This window comes from Camarhynchus parvulus, chromosome 14, assembly GCF_901933205.1.
Source record: "Camarhynchus parvulus chromosome 14, STF_HiC, whole genome shotgun sequence".
NCBI classification, from domain to species: domain Eukaryota; kingdom Metazoa; phylum Chordata; class Aves; order Passeriformes; family Thraupidae; genus Camarhynchus; species Camarhynchus parvulus.
The window spans coordinates 8,094,938-8,116,729 of NC_044584.1; the positions used below are offsets into that span (position 1 = coordinate 8,094,938).

General features: G+C 44.0%; 1 protein-coding gene across 2 annotated transcripts; it reads left to right on the top strand.

Annotated features, from left to right (window-relative positions):
* The first annotated feature begins 2,802 nt into the window (after positions 1 to 2,802).
* SNX8 (sorting nexin 8) lies at positions 2,803 to 21,553 on the top strand. 2 transcript variants are annotated; one of them, XM_030958524.1, is made up of 12 exons: positions 2,809 to 2,915; positions 3,902 to 3,976; positions 10,506 to 10,696; positions 11,126 to 11,243; positions 11,522 to 11,643; positions 12,001 to 12,081; positions 13,019 to 13,179; positions 13,581 to 13,713; positions 14,799 to 14,867; positions 15,607 to 15,756; positions 16,108 to 16,257; positions 16,977 to 21,553. In XM_030958524.1, the coding sequence occupies exons 2-12, from the start codon at positions 3,943 to 3,945 to the stop codon at positions 17,088 to 17,090; spliced, it is 1,323 nt and encodes a 440-aa protein (XP_030814384.1). In that variant the 5' UTR covers positions 2,809 to 2,915; positions 3,902 to 3,942; the 3' UTR covers positions 17,091 to 21,553. The 2 variants fall into 2 exon arrangements, with proteins under 2 accessions (XP_030814383.1, XP_030814384.1); XM_030958523.1 differs by lacking the exon at positions 3,902 to 3,976 and having other exon boundaries at positions 2,803 to 2,915.
* Positions 21,554 to 21,792: the final 239 nt, after the last annotated feature.

The window sequence follows — 21,792 nt, forward strand, 5'->3', positions numbered from 1 at the left end:
AATTTCCCCTCAGTCCCTGCCCTATCTCACTGCTATTCTTTTTTCTTCCAGCTCTTACGCAGCAATCTGAGGGAGAGCGGAACAACTTTTAAAAACACAGATTTTGGCACTGGCAGCTGAAGCCTGCTCCTTTAAGTACTCCACATGCAAAACTCCTAATCAATGGGAAATTTGGGGGAAAAAATCTTGCAGGAAAGGCTTTTTATAACACAGCTCTCCAACCAGCAGTGCCTCATGAATTTTATTGCATGCAGGTGATCTGAGAATAGTGGAGCTGACAGCTCTGTTTCCTAAACTGAATTCTGAAGGAGTAAGCAAATTCTTGTATGAAATTTCATCTAATCCTGGCAGGACGTGCCCAGAATGACACTCTGTGAGGCAGGGCCTGGGATAGGGATTTATTTCTGCATTGCTTTTGTCACCTGGAACCTGCTGGTTCAGCCCCTCTGCTCCGCTCTGGTGAGACCCAGCTGGAGTTGTGCATCCAGCTCTGGGGTCAGCACAGCAAGGACAGGGAACTCTTGGAACAGCTCCAGAGGAGGCCACTGAGATGATCAGAGGGATGGAAAGGAAGGAAAGGCTGAGCAAAGTGGAATTGTTCAGCCTGGAGAGGAGAAGGTTTCGGGGTGACCTGACTGTGGCCTTTCAATACATGAAGGGGCCTGCAAGAAACATAGAGAGAGAGAGAGACTGTTTATGAGGAGGAATGGCTTTAAATTGAAATAGAGTAGGTTTTGATTAGATATGAGGAAAAACCTCTACCCTGTGAGGGTGGTGAGGCCCTGGCATGGGTTTCCCAGAGCAGCTGTGGCTGCCCCATCCCTGGAGGTGCCCAAGGGCAGGTTGGATGAGGCTTGGAGCAGACTGGGCTAGTGGAAGCTGTCCCTGCCCACAGAATGGGGTTGTAGCAAGATGATCTTTAAGGTCCCTTTCAACCCAAATCATTCTGTGATTCTCTGACATCTGTCCTTTTATTCCCTTAGTGTTTATTGTTTCTTTATGTTCAAAGTTTTCCAGAAGCTTTTGCTGCAGTCACAGCAAATATAGAAGTGTTCAGTAACTTATGTCAAGCAGTTGAAAATTTTTCAATGTTTCAATTTTTCAACTGCCCCGTTGAAAAATTATTTCTGCAATTGAATTATTTTCCACAGTATCTTTCTTCAAGACTCCGAAGCAATCTTCAGTTGAGAATATCTTATTTATACCAAATAAATAGTTATGTTATTAGCTTAAGTACAGACCAATCAAAAATCTATAGCTGAATGAGAACATGTTGATTCCTCCATTCATTTTCTCCAAAAATGCTGTATGGGCGAAAAATCCTGCGGTGTTCAGAAGTGCTGAGCACGCAGAACTCTGCTGGGCTGCTGTACAAACACGATTTGAAGGGCCTCTCAGCTTAAATAATGCCATGCTTTTTTAATTTTATACACAGCTTTCGTCTGCACCCACGCTCGTGGGGACTGAGCTGAAATAGCACCGAGGGAGGAGGAAAAGGAGAATCACTCGACTCATTTACATCTTTGTAGCAGCACAAAAAACTTTTTGTTGTGGTCACAGTTACCCCTGAAATAATTCTCACTTCATCATTTTCTGCTTTAGTTCTCTCTGCGTACAGTGGAGGAGAATAATTAGCTTCCCATGATAAAGAAATATCAGGAATATTAATTAGGGAATGCATCCAATCCTTTGGACGTTGAAAACATAAAGCATTATTATGGATTGTAACATCTCAATCTGGAGGTCCAAAATCTATAATTTTTTTTTTGTGTGTGTGTCTGATGGTATTTTCAGGAAAATCACTGTAAAAAACATGCATTTTTTTTCCACCACTGTCAACCGTATTATTCCTGACTAATAAAGTACAGGAAGTGGGAAAAAAAATCACTAATAAAATGAGAGGTGCTCATACATGGAAGTTCTTGTTTTTATGCAATTTTGGAAAGTATTTGCATTTCAAATGTTCATATTTCTGTGCTTTTCTGAATAGCTTAGTGTTCATCTCTACCAAATTTGCCAAAAATCCAGATGCATGCAAAATATAAAAAAAAATACTGAGCATAGGAAACTTGATCAATGTCCTAGATGGCAGCAGAAATGCCATGGGAAAAGGAACTCAGGTAGAGAAAGTATACCAGAATTAACTTGGAGTAATTAATCTGATGAGAGGGCACAGTCTCAAGCTGTGCCAGGGGAGGTTTTGGTTGGAGGGATTTCTCCACAGAAAGGGTGATCAGGCATTGGAATGGGCTGTCCGGGGAGGTGAGGGAGTCACCGATCCTGGAGGTCTTTCAGGATACAGAGGACGTGGCACTCAGTGCCATGGTCTGGGTGACAAGGCTGGGTTCGGTCATAGGTTGTACTCGATGATTTCAAACTCTTTTTCCAACCCAATTGTTTCTGAGATTGTGTGACAGGAATCCCAAAGTACAGCCTCACCAGTTACCTACTTTTCCTAGCGCACAAGAAACCCTCCCTGAAGTTCACAGCCCTCCTTTTCAGATTTCAAAAACTAAAGCAGTTCTACTCCGGAATAATCCTGTATTAAACCCACGAGCCGATCACTTCTTACACGCCGTAAGATACTTGAGAGATGCGTTACTAATCCCGAAGCGCTTCAGAGGCGCTCGCAGCGATCCCGGCAGCGGCGGGGCCTGTCCGGGGCCGCGGTGGCGCAGCCCCGCTGCAATTTGACACGTCCCCGCGGAGCCGGAGCCGGGCCCGGGCGGAGCCGCCGCGCCGCGGGCACCGCGCCCCCCGCGCCCCTCGCCCCCGGCCCCGCGGGAGGCGGCTCTGCCCGCCCGCCCCGCCCGCGCTGACAGGCGGGCGCTGCGGAGGAAGGGGAGGGCGGCCGCCCTGGCCTCACATGACCGCGGCCGCGATGGACGGAGAGCCGCCCGCGGGCACGGCCGCAGGTATGGGGGGATGCGGGTGCCGGGGCCGCCCCTCGGTGCAGCCGCGCCCGCTGCGCGCTGCCCGCCCGGGAGCGGACGCGGCTCCGCGCCGGGGTCGGGGCTGCGCTCCTCGCCAAAACCTGCGGGGAAGCAAAAAAGCTGCGGGGAGGCAAACTGCGGGGAAGCGGCGCCGCCTTCCCCTCTCCCCCCGGGGCAGCCGGACCCCGCTGGCCCCGGCCCGCCCGGTGGCTGCTCACGGCCGGGCCGCAGCGGTGCCCTCCGGGGCCATGGGGGTCCCTCCCCGTGCCAAGGAGCGGCAGCGCTGGCGGCGCCCGGGCCGCTGGGGTTACCTGCCCGGTGGCCGCAGGCACTCAGCTCCCCGCAGCCCTTGTGCGGGGCTGGACGCGGGCGCGGGGCGCGGTCCCGAAGTTCTCCCGTGGGGAGTGACGCGGCCGAGCGCTCCCTCCGTGCCGCACGGAGTTTATTCCGTGCCCGCCCGGGGGCTCCGGGCACCTCGGAGCCGGCGCGGACCCTCCCGCAGCGGGGCAGCGGCACGGGCGGTCCCGGTGCCCCCGCTCCGAGCCTGCACCGCCAGCGCAGAAAGCACCGGCTCCCAGCGCTGGAGTTTTAGGAGCGTGCAGCTGGGGCAGTATTGTAGCCAAATACTGCCAGCGCTTGTTGCGAAATGAGAGATGGAGGGAGCTCCTGGGTGAATTGAGGGAATAATGTGTTAGACTCCTTTAGCAGTTAAACTGAAGGAAACTTTTAGAGGGTTCTGTGAAGTTCCCTTTGAAGTGGCTGAACTTTTGTACCTGCTCTGTGCATACTATTTTTTTTTTTTTTTTGCTCAGTTTGGAAAGAAAAATGAGTAGGTAAGCTTAATGCATAGAAAAATGGTTTGATTGATTGTATTTAGAACCCACTGTGAGTTTGCTCTTGTTAGGCCTGTGATGCTCCCGATGCAGATAATGCTTATAAATAAATTATTTTGGAATATTTCTGTCCAGGACTGATGTAACATATTGAGCAGCAGCCTTTGTGGAAAAAAATGTCCTACTGTACCAAAGAGAGAGCTTGCTCAGGTATGTCTTATGGATTTACCATCTGCTTCAGGAGCCTTATAGAGATAAAACAGTTGTCTCCAAAGTAGAATATTCTTCAACTGATTAACTTCTGGTGGTGGTGCTTCTGTACCTTTCTGATCTACTCAGCCTTCTTTAGACAACCTGTTTTTCTTTGGCACAGAGTTTATGATGAACACTGAGAGAGGGTACATAATGATTTTGGCTAAAGAAAAATAATGCTGTGAATGCAGCAATGTTTTTTATTTTTAGCATCATGATGCAGGTTCAGAGATCTTTAAAGTTTCACACCCATATGTAATTGTTTTTGGAGACCAGCAGCTTGTCAGTGAATGTTTTGGGAGGATTGAAATATCCAGAGTAATGAGAGTCCTGATAGGTATCACTGATGCTCCCCTTTAAGGGCACATACAAATGCTGCGGTTTTGATTTAGCAGTACTAAAAGTAGAAGTACTTTAATACAATCGAAGGGAAAAGAAAAAAGGATAATGTCCAGCTTGTAAAGTCAATTCTGCAGAGTGGCTTTTATTGACTTTTTTTTTTCCTTTTGCTTTTACTTCCATGTGAGTCTGTTTTGCAATGATTGCAGGGAGGTAATCCAGGTGTTGGCTGTGTAGGGAGTGAGGTGTCTCCTTTTCTTCTGATGGCAAACCTTTAACTGTGTGTTCAGCCCGTGGGAGGGCTGTACAGGTTACAGACAGTATAATTTGCACATGACCAATGATTCCCCCCACAGTCTTCGAGTTTTATGGGTTGGTGCAGGTTGAGGGAGAAAAATTTACCAGTTGCAGACATGTGGAATTGATACAAAAGGAGGAGAGCTTTAATAATTGCTTTTCAACAGGATTTGGGATAAGAATGAGCTTGTTCTAACTATAAAATGTGTGAAAAGACCATTGGGAGGCTGTAGGGTCTGGAGTGGCAATGCCATTTTTAATGCTTAAATGCTAACATCAAGCATAATCAAGAGGGGGAGGACCATGTAAGGAAAATGAGAAGGAAAACAAAGATAAACTGTTTATTTTCATGGGATATTCCTGACCTCTATAAGGACGGTTGGTTGTGGAAACTTGCCAGTTTTGTAGTCAGGCTAAAATGTCCTTGTGAAAGTTTCCCAGAGCAGTTGTTTGGGTTATTGCTTGCTGGGTTACAGTTTTGGGTGTGAATTTTTACACTTCCAACCTCTTTTGAAAAATGATAGCTTAGCAGTCATCCACTGAGCGCTGGGAACCAGCCCTAGTGAGCATTTGACTTTTTGTCCCTGTAATCTTAGGGCACATTCCTCGTTGGATTTTTTTCTCTGCTAATCCTGTTATTTCTTCAAAGTAGCTGCATCTCACTTTATTGTGTTTGCTGCAGCTGGGGTCTGTGGCTCACGGCTGACTTGTGAATGGAATGTGTCCCTTGGATCCCCAGACCTGGGGAATCAGATGAATCAGTTGATGATCTAACAGCATAGTGAAAGAACAGGGCAAGAGGCTTAAGGTTAGTTCTTTACACAGAATAAATCTGTGTGACAAGTTGGTGTTGGGGCGTTTTTCTGCTGGAGTATGGGATTGTGGTAGTTTGAGAAACAGCAAGAGGCCTACAGTTGCAGGAGACTGCAGAAATTCAGGTGCTTTTTAAATATTACTAAAGAAAGCTTAAATAGTCTCATCTATTTTTGAGTTGTGGCATAACTTCTCTGTTTCATCTTTAGGAGCACCAAGTGCTGAATAACTATCTTAAACTTACTTGGAAAAAAACACCAAAAAACCCTTCCCAAACAAAAACCAAACTACCTGCAACACTAAAAAAGGGGGAAATAGGAAAACCTAACCAAAGGAAAAAACCCCAGAAAACCCAGACTAACTAGTGCAGAGTACATACTTGGCATCTCTGGTGGTGGTGTTTTGGTTTTTTTAAAGGAGAAAAACAAAATGTTGGAGCCTATTTCCAGCATCTAATTTTATGATAGTGTGTGCTATTTTATCTTGTTTTGACATTGTGGGTAGCTTGTATTTACATGGGAATTGTTGGGAAGGAGACTCTTAATTAGAGTGAAGCTAAATATGATAACTTTTCTTGTACCCAGTAAGAAATACAGACATGCTTTCCATGTTGAACACACAGCTATGCAGCACTTAGCTTTGTTAGACTGATTCTTTTGCTTTTCTCCTTCTGAAATAAGAATTGCATGGTTCAAAACAACCCAAACAAGTTGTGTGCAGTTGTTTCAAAAAATCTTTAAAGCCTTTAATAGGAAAAAAAAAGTTTTGTTTGCTTTTTTTTTTGGTAGTACTTATGTTGTTTTTGGTTTTTTTTTAGGGGATTTCAAATTATGTAATATTTTTAAAAATGAGAACTAGGATGGGAGTCTGTTTGAATTTGTAGTTGAAATCTGCACCAGCTTTCAGGGAGGCTGATGTGGACACTGGATTCTGGAATTATGGAGGAATGTTTTTGACACAATAAAGGGGAGAGGCATTTCCATAATTCCTGGGGCTTCTCATGAGAAGACAGAAAGGAAAGGGAAATGCTGATGAATGATATTTACATTGCTGCTTTAGTATTCCTGGCCCAGGAGTTGGTAGTGGAGCCCTCACTTTTTCCAGGGAGAAATCTGATGTATCTGTGTACAAAACCAGTCAGTTTTCATATTTCCTGTGGGTTGGATCCCTCTGCTCTGCACAGTTGTGGCCTGTGATGATGGAGGAGAGATCTGAGCTGCTTTTCCTGAAGGTTTTGCTTCCTTACAGGCTCCTTTCTCCTTCTAGTAAAAGTGCCACTAATGTAATAAGTAATTCTGTGGCACCACCTACTTAAGCATGTCTGATAAATTTATCTGATTATTGCCTGGTGTAATAAGGAGTTGGTAGCATCAGCCATCTGTAAAATGGAGATAAGGCCTCCAAATTTGATTGACAGAGCTTAAACAGGGAAGGGAGATCAATGTTGTGATTTACCACCTGTGCTTCCAGCCCTGGCATCGCTCTACTGGATGTGCTTACTCACATGTGAAAACTCTGTGCAGCTATCCAGGTACTTGGAATTCTGCTCTGGCTTTCATAAATGCATGATTTTGGAAATTTGGATGGAGGAAACTGCTAACTCCATGGAAGGCAGATTGCTGCCCAGTTGTATCAGTGGAGTAATGAATGTTGAGCACTAACTAAAGCATGAAACACTAACTAAAGCATGAAGTAGAGAAATTTTCTATTGCAGTTCTTCTCTGGGTAAGTTTCTCAACTCCCTTCAGTCCAAAGGCTATCTGACTTGCTGAAAAAAAAATAAAAGAAAAAGTATTATGCAGTGATTTCATAGCTGTTTTCTTTTACAACCAAACAAAAACTAGGCCATGCTTTGAGTGCTTCTTCAAACTTTTAGTTGTTGTCATCTTGCTGTCTTCTTGTTTGCATTTGTATGTTTGTATGTATTATTTTTAACTTTTATATCAACTTGTTTCCAACTGTATCAGGCCATTTCCTGATAACTTATTGACAACAGATTGAGAATCTGCTGTAGCAAAAGCCTAGCTTGTAGGAAAAAGCTGATTTTTATTTTGTCTGCTTCCCAGTGTTCCAGGGGAACCATTCCATACCTCATTTCTGTATCCACTTGCTGCTGTCTGTATATAAACTTTACTAGATAATGATCTGCTGAAACCAAAGGGAATGTTTTCAAAATTAGCTGCTCTGCAGCAGAGAGTGCGTGATGGGGAGCGTTAAGTGTTCTGGTACAATGCATGTAAATCCTTTTACTGGCTGAACACAGGAGCTCATACCAATGAGTTCCCACCATTATCCACCATTTCTGGCCAGGGCTCTTGAGGCTGTTCCCAAATAGGCTCTTTAGTAAGTAGAATGAAAAATGGGCTGAAGAATAGCTCCAGTATATATTGCTCTGTAGGGTTAGTGTTAATGCCATGATAAGCATTTCCTAAAGCAAGTTAACAGCTGTTCCCAAGTCATTTTACTGTGTTCTCAGAGCTGTGTTTGTGGGTGTAGATTCACTCTGTCTTCTTGATACCATACATGCTGAGGTTATTAATTAAACAGTAATTATTCAAACTTGTTTGCATGGTTGTCTGGTTTGTGTGATTTCACACATTTAGACAAGGTTGAGATGTAAAGAAGCTACAAAATATTTCAGGGAGAGCCAAGAGTGTGAACTGCTGGTAAAGAGAAGGCATGTCCTGTAGGTGATTTTTAGAAAGCAAATTTAGAGAATAATTTGATAAAAACTGGGGAGAAATTACCAAGAGAAGGGCAAACTGTGGAGTCTTGCCTGGTGGGGCATCACTGTAGGTGTCTTACTGGGTAATGGGGTTCAGACCTCTAAGGAACTGCAGAGTCCTCAGCATCAGTTTGGTTCTGGGACTTAAAGATGAAACAGTGAGGGTTTCATGGTTCACCCTATACATCTTTTCTCCTCATACCTGTCTCTTGCCTTTGGGGTTTCAGGAGTTTACCAGACAATGCTGAGCCCAGTTCAGGGACTGGTTTGTGCTGTTGATGTCCAGCAGAAAGATGGGAAGCAGAGACAGTGACTCAGTAGGCAGGAGGAGATGTTGTGTTAGTACAGATTGGCACTGCTTGGGGAATTGGTTGGGGTGCATTTTGAGTACCCCCCTTTGAGGGAGGCCTCTGCAACATCAGCCAGTGGCTGAGCATCACAGAAGGCTCTGGAATTCTCTGGAGGCAGGTGTGTGTGTGCATTGGAGGAGTAACAACATCTGCTGTCCTGAGTTGCATTTCACTGATGTGTCTTGAGCAGTTAAACCCAAGAATTACCAGGGTAGGCACCCAGAGAACTGCTGCTCTGGAAATCCAGTATGCCTTGTGCTCTACAGATGTTGTCATTTCATCCAGCAAAATCCCATGTCAACACTGAATTAGTTTATATTATTTTACTGCAAATTTCTGGCAGGTAGCTGGAAATCTTTAGGAGCTGCTACCTAGGTGGGGTTAGCAGCTGATATGTCTATTAAAGCAGAGGTGTTAAGACTTGCTTCTCTGAGTCACATTAGCAGGAATCTGAAGCCTGATGAGGCATGTGGGATAGGGTCATTTGTCCTGGATTTGGTTTGGTTTCATTAAGTCATTTTATGGAACAAATAGCCAAGTGTCTGTTATGAAGTGATAAATCTGAAGAATTAAAGATTGCTTGTTTTCCCTGTTTATCAGGGCCTAGGGCACATGAAGGAGCAGGTGGGAAATCCTTATCAGGAGGAGGTCAGGGCTTTCAAGTTAAGGCTATGACTTCTTATCTTCCCTGAGTTAATCTGTTACCCAGTTAACAACTTTTTGAACTATGTATGGAAGCTGAAAGAAATGCTTCTGTAGTGTTACTGTGTTCTCAAAATTGCAGATATATTTAAGGACCTCTGCACAATGGCAAGGAAGGGATAATGAATCCTACCTGGCTTTTCTAGGAAGCTTTCATCAGTGGATTTGACTTGCTTTATAAAAGAGTTTGTTCACAATATGCCTCTTACAGAGAGGAAGGCAACCCAGCTGCTCCAGACTGGAGAGCAGAACTCAGGTATGGAGTGGACAGAGCCCAGGGTTGTACCCTCATTTTTCGCACTATTTCCTATGTGTGGAATGGGTAGAAAAGAAAGGATGGCTTTGAAAAGCAATGTAAGCTTAGTTTACAATCACATAATAGATGCAGTTATGAAGTCAGGGTGAGATAAGAGGCTGCAGTCAGGAACTTGATAAGAGAACACTCTGAGTCATCAGCTTTGCCCCTTCTTTGATGTCATTTGTCCTCTGGGGCCACATTCTTAAGACCCATATTTTTTCACTTCTGCATCTGAGAGTCAGTTACTGTCCAAAGCTGCCCAGTTATGGCCAAATTTGCTGTCAAAAGCTGTTTGCAGCAATGGAAGAGAATAGGTAAGTTTGAAAGATTTTGCCACAGCTTGCTATGATTGAAGAATTGTTGGGTTGGCAGCCCTTATTAGGAACCTTTTCCCTCTGCTTTGGAACTTAAGTATGTTGACATAGTAAATTATTGTAATTCACACTCTCTGTAGCACACTGTCATAGAGTTTAATAAAATTATGTCAAATGAAGTGTCTCCTTCCTTTGTAATGATGTGCAAAATTAATGGATTAAATTTCTGCAGCGTGGTAAAATGACACATTTTTCTTTCCTTCCATGAGTTGTTCTAGGCAGGATCCAAAAGTGCTGAGCAAGGGTTTCGTTCATTTTGGCAGATCCTGCTGTGGTGGGAGCTGGACAGACAGGAAATGCAGGCCTCTTAGCTGATTCACAGTACAAACTTGGCCTGTGATTCTTTGCTTAGTGGAGATGTCTCTCTGACTCGATATAATTGGTGGTGCTCCTGGGTGTTGTGAGCAGGGAGGTACTGATGATGTGAACGTGTGAGAAGCAGCATAACCTCCCAGGGGAGTGGCCTGGCTGGGCTTCTGGTGGCGTTGCACCACTCTGGCAGCACCAAGCAAAGGAACAGAATATTTTAAGGCTGCTTCTTTTACTATATCTTATCAGGTCTAGTGTTTTTTCCCTTTTTGTCTTGTAGATTTGGCAAAGCCTCCAGTAAATGAACCAAGGGAAGCGGAACAGTTTCTAATGCAGACACCCCAGGGAAATCCACTGCTGCTTTCCCACACCCTACAAGAGCTCTTGAGCAAGGACAGTGTGCAGGTGGAACTTATACCTGAGAAGAAGGGCCTTTTCCTGAAACATGTGGAATATGAGGTTTCCAGCAAGGTAATGTGAACAAGCTTTGGGCTTGGTGAGAATTTATCCTCCTAAAAATGTCTGTGCAGTTTTTGCTGGCAAAGTCCTGAGTGATCTAGATATGCTGGGTGATGCTGGTTTTAAGTAGACCAGTTGTGTGGGTTGATTTTTAATGCAGTAGAACTGGGCCTTCCTGACTTGGGCCTCTGCAGCATGGACCATCTAACTGAGCTGTGAAGGATGGTATGCAAGTTCACTTGCTTGAAAACCTGAGCTCTGTACCAGAGCAGGTGTGTGACAATGGAAACGGAACGGTTTTGTGACAAACTGGCATTGAGAGCTGGGTATTTCAAACTGATTTGAGCTAGTGAAGAAATCATATTTACAGTGAAAAAAAAAAAAGGTGGAGGTGCTGCTGTGTAAGCTGTGCATTGATTTATCCCCCCTGGTTAATTGCAGAGATTCAAGTGCTCGGTGTACAGACGATACAACGACTTTGTGGTGTTCCACGAGATGCTGCTGCACAAGTTCCCGTACCGCATGGTGCCTGCACTGCCCCCAAAGAGGATGCTGGGAGGTAAACCTGCATCTGCATTTTGGGCTGCAGGGGGGTTGCTTCATGCTGCAAGTGTGATACTGTTGAAAAGAAATGTTTAAGAGATTGAAAGTCTTGGCTTCTGCTTACCTCAGACAACTTTGAGAATATTTGTTCAGGTGGTCAGTCTGAAAGTTCTGGTTTTGGGACCTGACAGACTATAGGTATCCATTCTTTGGTTTTTGCTGCAATGCTTTCCTTTTCCTTTCTGAGATGTCATGTGAGGGACATTAGCTGAAATCTCATGTTTCTTCCTGCAGCTGATCGTGAGTTCATAGAATCGAGGAGGAGAGCACTGAAGCGATTTATAAACCTGGTGGCTCGACACCCTCCCTTCTCAGAAGATGTGCTCTTGAAACTCTTCCTGTCCTTCAGTGGCTCAGTGAGTGTTTGTTAGCAATAGTCCTGAGCTTGCAAGTCTTGCTGTAACTGCCACAGTGTTCAGGATTGCTGTTAACGTACATGGCTTTGCTCCCTGGGAGGAAGAGAATTTTCTCTCAGCAGGTGTTTCCACAGTGGAAAGTGGAAGGTAATTTCACTCAATGCCAGGAGTGTAGTATTTTGAAAATTATAACTATTCTTAGGCAGAGATTATGCTTTTCCTTAAATTAAATCTAACCTGGGTAAAGCTGTATCTGCTGAGTTGTGCCTTGCTGCTGCAATATATCTGAGACCTGCATGAACTGCCTGTGTTTTTTCACAGTTCCTTCATGCTCATTTGATTCTATATTTTCTCCAGGATGTACAGAATAAGCTAAGGGAATTGGTCCAGGGAGTAGGAGATGAATTTGTGACTTGCAGATTAGCTACCCAAGCCAAGGTACGTATATGAATTTCTTGCAACATGTTATTCTGGTTTAAATGGCTTCCTTCTCCTGGTGCTTCAGTTATGGCATTTGTGCAGTGATGGACACCTTAAGTAGGACACTTTTGCTTCCAGAGTTTGAAGGACTTGTAATTTTATTGAAAAGATCAAATAAACTTTTGACTCTTAAGGGCCTGATATTTCTAGCTAAATTCTGGCTCATGAATATGGTATAGATTAAACAATGAATCCTGCTCAGAACATGTTTCTCTGTAATTACTTGTACTTGCATAACAAACAAATGCACAAATTGCACAATTTAAAAGGTAATGTCTAGATTGATGTCTTTCCCTTGTGCTCATGCCCTCATTCTGTCTGTTCTCTCCCTGTGGGAGAGCAATTTGGACTGCTATGGAAAAGCTAGTTATAAATTCTCCGTATATCTGTTTATCCCAGTGATTAGTGCTATGACAAGTTTTAAGTACACATCCACTGTGTTCATTGAGCAATTTCAAAGCAAGTTGTTGTTCAGGTTCCTGCAGTGCTTGCAGAGGGTTTTGCAACTGGAGCTTAATTCAGGCTTTTGCCAGTGATAAACTGGTCAAAAAAAAGCTGAACTTTCAGTTCGTGCTTGACTTTACTGGGCTGGGAGTTACCAGTAGGATCAGATCAGAACTTGTGAGCTTGAAACCTCACAAATCTTCTTTTAACTACATAGGAGAATTGCAGATTTTGCCAGTTCTGTCTGTGCTGGGTATTTGAACCCCTTTCTGCCTCTGAAAATTAGGGCTGTTTGTGTGACATGTGACTTGGACACCTAAATGGCAAACTGATCTCTGCAGAGTTCTTGGAGCACAGTGGGAGAGTGTGAGCACAGGAGGGAAGCCTGTCCCTCTGCAGACTGTGCTGTGCCTCTGATTTATCCACCAGTAATCCCTCTGTACTCCTTCAGGACTTCCTCCCAGCTGACATTCAGGCCCAGTTTGCTGCCAGCAGGGAGCTGATCAGAAATATTTATAACAGCTTTTATAAGCTCCGGGACCGTGCGGAGAGAATTGCTTCCCGAGCCATCGACAACGCCTCCGACCTCCTCATATTTGGGAAGGAGCTCAGGTAGGTTTGGAGGAACAGGATTTGCTGATTTCTAATGTTGGTTTAGAACTCAAAACTCTTGTAAAGTTTACCTGCAAATAAACAGGTAAAAATGGGTGTTTCAGTGCATGCTGTAGGACATAATCAATTTTCCTTCTATAAAAGAAGGAAATACACGCTTTTCACTAGGGCTGCATTCCTTAGAGTGTGAGGAAAGAAAACAGAAATACCTTCACATTCAGGTACTTGTGTTATTGTCTCTCTCCCCAGTATGTACACAGTTAACTCTGCATTTGAGATAGGACAGTAGTAGCTCAGCACTGTGGGCTATTTAGACAGATTTGAAACTGCTCTCTGCAAATAACTTTATCTGCTCAGTGGAATTTGTCTCCTAGATGTGACCATCACTTTTCTCCTTCCAGTGCTTTGGGCTCAGACACTACTCCACTTCCTTCCTGGGCTTCTTTGAATAACAACACATGGGGTACTCTGAAACAAGCCTTGAAGGGTCTGTCTGTTGAATTTGCACTTCTGGCAGATAAGGCTGTGCAGCAGGTGAGTCCTTTACTTTTGTCCTTTTTTTTTCTCCTTTTTGTAACATGAATGAAGTACATTGCTGCCCTAAATTTTATCTTGAATCTTGAGCTCTGTGGACATAAGCCCTTCACGAGTTAAGAGGGAGATTGCAGTCCAAACTCACATCCTTAACTAACAGCCTGCTTGTTCAAGCTTGTGTGAAATACCTGGACTGTGTCTAAATGGGAAAAAATGTAACAGGCAAGGGAAAGGAAGAAAAAACCTGCTTTCTTTCTTAATTTTAAATGGTTACTGCACACATTAAGCTCACTATTAGGGTGAGCTGTCCAAAAGTGCCATGTTCCATTTTATTATCTGCTACAGAGAACCCAGAATAACTTCTGAATCAAATTTTCACGTTCATGTACTTAAACATTACATGAGAATCATTCAGGCAGAAGCATCACATTCCAGTCTAAGTGCACAGTGTGGTAATGACTGTCAGAATGATGTGAGAACACGACAGTCTGGGAAGGAAAAGTAATAGTTTTGTCTTCAGTGCTCTTCATCTCATTGTGTTAAAACAGTTATTGTGCTTTTGTAGATCAGTCAGGCCAGGTCTCTTTTCTCTGGAGTTTATGCTCCAGAGAGCTCTATTGATACAGGAAGAAAAGAGTATTCTATAAAATAAAAAAATTGGCAGTGAAATTTGTCTTGGTGTCTCATCTCTGCCTTCTGATGCATGAACTGTTATGGGGAACATGCAGGTATTCAGAGTTTTAATGGATTAGTTATCTTGTAGGAAGGGAAGATGAAAGATTGGAGGAATCTGCAAAAGCAAGGAATTCCAGGCAGAGTGTGCTGAAAGGACTGACACGCAGGCCTGTGAAACCAACTCCTCTTGTTCTAATGATCAGTCAGTTGGAAAAGCTGTTCCTGCCTCAGTCAGGTCTTTGTTCTGCACACTGAAGACTAAACACTCCAGTGCCATTGGAGAGATTTTTGATGCAGTTGTGTAAGCTCTGATGTGCCCTGGAGAGAGCAGCGAGAGCCTGCGTGGTGTGGGGGGGTGAAGGGCTGTGATGCCAGGCTTACGTAAAATGTACTTTTTCCTTGTTTTCTAGGGTAAACAGGAAGAGAATGATGTGGTGGAGAAGTTGAACCTTTTCCTGGATTTACTCCAGTCCTATAAAGTGAGCTCTGCTGTTCTGCCAACAAGAAAGTTGTTTAGAGCAAGTTTGTGCTCTTTAGAGGGTGTAACGCCAACTGGATGGAAAACTGTCTGTGAGGCCAGTTCAGAGGCAAACTGGGCATCTGGCAGAGGGAGGGGAGTGGCTCTTGGCCACAAGGAGCTCTGTAGCCTTCCTGATAGCTCATCTGATGATGAGAACTTGCCAAAGAGCAAACTCTGCAAGGAATTTAAAAATATGACTGGTTAAACTGTATGGATCAGCTAACTTTTTGGTTTTAGATCTGGCTGCTTTTGAGTCAAAGCAGTGAACTAGATTGCTACTGATTTGCTCATGGAGACATGAGTTCAGTTATGAATGAAAGGGCTTTTTCAGCTGTATGTGGCAGCCTCTCCTGACATTCCCAGGCCAGGACTGAATTTGAAGGACTTGAGCCAGCACTTTAATTAATTGCCAGCACTTAATACTGAGAAGGTCAGAAAAGATAAGAGGCCTGATAAGATCCAAAATGTTGGCAGAAGTGGTGCTCCAGGTTGCCTCTTAAGCTCACAGGTCTGGGTTCAAGCAGTTTTGTTTCTTAAATTCTTAGCTACTGGCATTTTTTGACCCTCTTGAAAACAAAGGAGCAAAAATCTGCAGTGTAGAAATGACACAAAGTGTGACCACACGTGTGTGCTCCTGATGTACTTGGCTGTGTGTTTGCTGACTCTTGGCTCCACTGCTGTTTTCTTTTCCCATAAAGGACCTGTGTGAAAGGCACGAGAAGGGGGTATTGCACAAGCACCAGCGAGCCTTGCACAAGTACAGCATGATGAAGAAGCAGATGATGAGTGCCACTGTGCAGAACAAAGAACCAGAATCGGTGGAGCAACTGGAGTCTCGGATTGTGGAGGTAGGGCAGGCAGAGCAGAGGGTGGGACTGGGCTCTAGTGGTGCTGCTCTGGAACTCAGTCACATTTGCAGACAGTTTTTGGACTGAAAGTGTAGCCTGTACTTTGGGAAATCTGTGCTACCCACTGTGCTACGTGGAAAATGTGTTGGTAGCACATAATTTGCAGGAGTTGTGGGAAGCAGCAGTCTGCATGAGGGAAAGGGCAATTCCTGTTGTATCAAATGGGTCCAGGAACTGCCTTGTTAGGGTTTTGGTATGTGTTTGAATTGCTGGTATGGGGAGGAATGCTGTTTTCTCCTGTTTCTCCTTTTTCCCATCCTCTTTCTGGTCACTGAGTTCCTCTTCTTTCAGCAAGAAAACGCCATCATAACCATGGAGCTGCGGAATTACTTCTCCCTGTACTGCCTGCATCAGGAGACACAGCTCATCCACATCTACCTGCCTCTCACATCTCATATTTTGGGGGCCTTTGTCAACTCCCAGATTCAGGGTCACAAAGAGGTGAGTTCTAGACTGTGTCCTTTTTCTAAAATATGAATGAGAATTTGAATGGATTTGTTTTCACCCACTGGCCTTCATCCTCTAATCATCTGTGCAGTAGGGCTCTCTCATAGCTTAGGAAGTTACCTGAGGTTTTTCCAGTTTGGGGTGAGGATCAGGGTTGGCCTCTAACTCCTCTAAAAGATGGTATCTTCTTGCAGCAAGTTTTATTTCTTCTTCTCTTATCTGTAGCTGGCCCTACCCTGTGAGTAGTTGAAAAAGACCCAACCATTCAATCTCTACTCTGTAATGAATGATGTGTGTTTGTTAGATTAATCTGTTTCTTGTTGAGCTACACAACGTATTGTATGACAAGAAAACTTTCCAGGTTTTGCTCTAAAACTTAGAAAACTCCTTTTTGTTAAACCCTTTAATATTCCCCATATACAGACTTTCTTGCTTTGGTAATATTAGAAAAGTCTCTTCTCTTTCACTCCCTATCATCCCTTCAGTGAAGGAATTTGATGAAGGGAAATCTCCCTTCCATACAGGCTCAGGAAAATGTTCATGGAGCTGCACTGGTCTGACAGGAACATTCTGGGTCCACTGAACTTCCTGAAAATACTTCAGCAAATTTGTGTTGTGCTTCTGTATGTCTGAGACTGCTGCTAAAATTCCATGTGGTGAGATTGTTACTTGCTGTGTGGTCATGTCTGCTTTCTCTCCTTCTCCACTCACAGATGAGTAAAGTTTGGAATGAATTGAAGCCGAAGTTGAGCTGCCTTTTTGTGGGATCCAGCAGTATGCCAACTCCACCACTGTCACCTCCAGAGGGAAACTTCTTTTCCAATTAACGTTCCAAGCATCCCACACGGAGCAAGAAGGGCAATCAACGAAGGGGTGGGACTTCTACCTCCAATGAATCCTCCAAAACAGCTATTTTTATTTTTATTTTTTTTTAATATTGCTGCTTTGAGCTGCTCTCTGATTTAGACAGACTGGATGTGGGGCAGAACATATGGATATAGAGACAATTTTGTAATTTTGCAATGCCCTGGGGCAGAGCTGATGTTCATTCTCCTGCAGATACTCCTCATGGGGTCGGGACAGAGCCTGGCACAGCGAGTGCTGCAGGGTTTGTTGTTGCTGAGGCCTCTGCATCTTGTACTAACAGTCCTCCAATCGTGTTTATCTGCAGCTGTGCTGACACATCTCTGCATGTCTCTGAAGTGCTGAGATGAACAGGATAGCTGAAGCACTTGCTTGTAGTGGAGATAAATTGCTTTTTATGCCTTGGAGGGCCTGTGTTAGGGACGTGTGTGCATAAGGAAAGCTGAAAGCCATCCCCCATCCCGTTGTAGGTGTCTGGATTTGATTTCTTACTGCTAGACCTTAGCACAGAATGAATGAAGTGGTTGGATTTTGTAGCCCAGCTGGGCAGGGGTCAGTGCTGCTCTGTGACAGGGATTTTCCTGTTGGTGCTGGATGGACTCTATTGTCAGTTTGTTTCCCTTCACGGTTGAAGGGCATTCTGGGGACTTGCTTGTATTTTTCAGTTTGGGGCCAAAGACAGCTGGGTTCAGGAACTCGGAGGAGTTTGCCTGGCATAAATGAGAAAATAATTGACTAAAACATTCCTTAATTGTAAACCACTTGTACTACAGGAGTAGAACAGCTACAAGGTAGCTTGTTTATTTCTTCTGGAGGTTCTGACCTCCATCTGGTGAGTAGCAGCTCAGATCTGTTGGAGAGCTGCTGACCCAAAGGCTGGTGTTTTCTTTGGTGTAATATCAGAAGTATCCTGCTGCACCAGCAGGCTGGAACACAGTGCTGATAAAGTTCATTAGCAAAAATTCAGTATTATCAGGAAGTTACTGTCATTCTTCCTGGCTGTGGGTAGCACTGCAGTATGTTTGTTTGTGAAGGAGAGTAGATGATTAAGTGAAAGTTCTCATCTCTAAAAACACCACAGCCCTTGGTAATGGGGCTTTCAGAATGGTTTGTGGTTGTGATAAAGGGACTAAACATTCCCCACTTTGCATCTCCAGTGGCTTTGCCGTGGGAGGCAAAGGGGGAGAACGTGCATGTTGTGTTACCTCAGGGGAAATGTGCACATCCTCTAGAGAAACTGATAATCAAACTGCAAACGTCTGCAGCAAAACCCTGTGTGAACAGGACTCCCTGAACCTAACTTCTCTGGGGCCAAAATAGCCTCCAAAGGGGAATTTTTGACTTGGCTTCTTTGCATTTTCCTCAAATGGGTAAAAAAGGAAGCAGATTAACAAGGATGAGTGCTTGCTGTTAATCAGAATCATTACAGTATTTTCCCACTGGGGAACTTCCCCATTATCAGGAAGTATATTTAAATCCTCCAATCACGAAAGCTTTTTTGATTTGATTTTTTTTTTATTTAGAAATTTCAGTGCAACATGAAACTCTTCCTAGCCTAGGTGGAAATTCTGGATTAGTTTCTTCAGCTAGAAGCAAGATAAGTTATTTGCCCAGTTTCAGGAGACTGAATAACCATTACTCACACTCCTCAAAATGGAGTAAATACACTGCTATGGGTGAATTCCTTGAGTGCTGGGCCTTAAGCAGTGTGTAGCCAACCTTGCACAGATTGCATTAAAGAGCTTTTTCCAACAATTCAAATGTTAACTCACTTTCCTCCTGCACATGGGCCTTGTCCAGTGAGACAGATGAACTGCAAATGGCTGTGACAGATTTGATTCTCTCCTGGAGATTTCCTAAGTGATGCAGAAGAAATTCTGCTCACAAGCTGGAGCAAACTGTCAGGGAAGGGAAATGTTTCTCCAGTCCAGTTACAGAGAAGATATCATCTCAGGCATGGTACAACAGGTTTTTCTGCTTGACCATGTCTTGATTAGAAAGATGGTTTGTGGTTCAAGTGTGGAAAGTGTGTTACCAGACTTTTCCATGCTCTTCACATTATCAGAAGGTGCTGGCTGGTTATGGCTGGTTTAGTCTCAGCACCCATCCTTCCTCACTTGTTTGCCTGATGTGGTGAACAGTGAAATTGAGAAAATACTGTATGTTTTGGGGCAAGATCTGATAATTTATGATGGGTCTCATAAATTACTTGTTTGACTGGGCAGTGTTCTGTAGGAGTGCTTGCAAAGGACTAGCCTGAATGGAACTTTGCACTTGTCACTCTTAGAAAAACATTACAATTTTGAACTTGATTTGAAATCAAAAGTCAACCCCCCCAAAAAGCAAACATCAAAATGACATTAGGGCTTTAGACTAACTCTTCTTTCCTGTTTCCCTAAAGCACAAATTGTACAGTCCTAGTGCAGAGACTGTAACAATGATAGACACACCACAGGACTTATAAAGAGACTGAAATGACCTTGTTTTGAGAAACACCCCATTCCTCCATTGTCAGCCCTTGTGTCTTGGAGGAGAGTTTTGGGGATGGGCTTTTCTTGTTTTGATTTTACTCTGTTCACCAGGTATTTGAGAACTGAGGCCCAGTATTCTCAAAGCTGATCCAGCTGCTGGCACTTTCAGAGTTTATTTCATACTGGACTATCAAGCTTCTGTCTCATTCCTAAAACACATGCAGACACTGTTTCATACAACCCTTAGTTTGCAAGCCTTTCTTCTGGGAGACTGGTCAGTGTGCAAACAGCACTGTTTGTTTACCTCAATGTGTGAGGGATTTCCTTACTGTCTCTGTTTTGTTCAGTTTATGGATCTGTCAGACTTGGAGGGAGCATCAAGCACAGCTTCCTTCCTCCAGAGGGAAGCAGCAGGAACTCCAAGGATCCATCAAGCTGTCTGTCTGTCCTAGCCAATGTGGGAAAAAAAGTTGTAGTTAGCTCCATGCTCTTTCCTTCTGCAGTAAACACTAACCAAGCCAGACTAATCGAGGAGTGTGTGTTGCCTATCTGAGATCTGATGCTCCTGTAAGGTGCAGTGCCAAAGTGTTAATGTGCTTTTGTGAATGGAAGCTTTTCTGTGTGTGCTTGAGGTCAGGGGACTTTGATGTGTTCAAAGGAGTGATGGTAGAAAAGCCTGCAGTGTCTGTCAGAGCAGTCCTGGAGGTACCAGGGTAGTAAACACCTGAGACCTTGAAAGGCTGCCTGAAAATTGTTCTCTGAAGAGGGCTCTAAGTTTTGTCACTCCCGAGGGCTTCTCCACTTCCAGCTGTGAAGTGGGAATATACAGGCTTTTTGTCAGTATCCTGTTGAAAGGCTCAAAACACTATTTACAGTACCTTAAATCCTGTATCCTTCTTTCCCTCTCCTTCCATCTTCCTGGCAAATTTCTCCTCCTCAGTTGTAACATGTTCAACGGTGCCTTGCTACATTCCAGTGCTTTTAACTCTCCTTTAACCATGCAAGGGTGTAATTCCTGGAATTGTAACAGGCTAATTTACACTCTTCAGTTTGTGCTGTTTACTAAAAGACAAAGATCACCACCTGGGGACAGAACTTACTTAGAAGAGCAGTAGCATCCCAGCTCTTTGGCATGAGCTAAAAATCAGGGTTGGGGAAAGCACCTTCCTGAAAGGACTCACCTGACTGCAGAGGGGATAACAGAAGTGCAAGCTTGAGCCATGCTTGTTCTTTTCCTACCCAAACTCCTGGAGGAACAGAAAGTAATTCTGTGTGATTGTCACGCGCTGTCTCTCACCCAGCAATTTACAATTTCCATCAGGAAATAAACCAAGGTATTTAACAGGTATTGGCTGCCAGTCATGCCCTTTCCTACCATGCAGTAAGGTCCAACTCTGTAAAAGCTGCTTGTCCTTTTATGCTTATTCTATTTGCCCCAAGCCATTCTCTCTGTTAGAGCAGCCAGGAACCCTCACTGCCAGGTCAGAAGCAGGGATGGGTATCAAAACCTCTGTAAATAAATGTGCAGCACAAAAGGAAAAGTAAGGTTTTAGGGTGTTAATTCATCCTCCTAAGTCTGAGCTGTGGCTTGCTGAGCAGATGAAGGATAGTTTTGAGTGGTATAAATTTTTCAAAACTGCTGGAAGGAGACAAGAAACAAACATAGTTCAGAGGGTGTGAATTTTGCCTGCCTGGAATATCCTGTATCTTTGCTTTGCTCAAATAGCCTTATGTATGAAGCACTTTATTCAAATGCAGGAATTAAAGAACTATTACTACAGCTGGTAGACTGGAAATGTTTACAGATCCTACATGACATTCCAAGATTCTATCTGTAAGTGTTACATGTCTGTAAAAGTGTTTGCAAAAAGGTAAAAAAAACCAACTTGTGTAAGAAGTTATATATGTGATGTGTTATTTCTGGCATGATTGGATTAAAGTTGTGCTGCCCACCATGCTGGGTTGGGCTGGCATCAGTGCTGAGCAGTCACCTGCTCCTGCCCTGGGACAAAGCCTGCAGCCCTAGGGGATGGCACATTGCAACAGGAACTTGCTGGAAGTTGAATTGGTTCAGCATATTTTTACCTGAAATGCTCAAATAGTTTGACTTCACAGCAGGAGCTGCAACAGTGAAAGCTGGGCTGAGACTGGACTGTATATCTGCCTCTGGCTTGTGCTTTCTTAACTCCCATAA

Coding starts and splice junctions, on each gene's coding strand:
- SNX8 (XM_030958523.1), top strand. CDS start 2,867: ATGACCGCGGCCGCGATGGACGGAGAGCCGCCCGCGGGCACGGCCGCA. Junction 12,082..13,018: donor GATTAGCTACCCAAGCCAAG/GTACGTATATGA, acceptor GTACTCCTTCAG/GACTTCCTCCCAGCTGACAT. Junction 16,258..16,976: donor AGATTCAGGGTCACAAAGAG/GTGAGTTCTAGA, acceptor CTCCACTCACAG/ATGAGTAAAGTTTGGAATGA.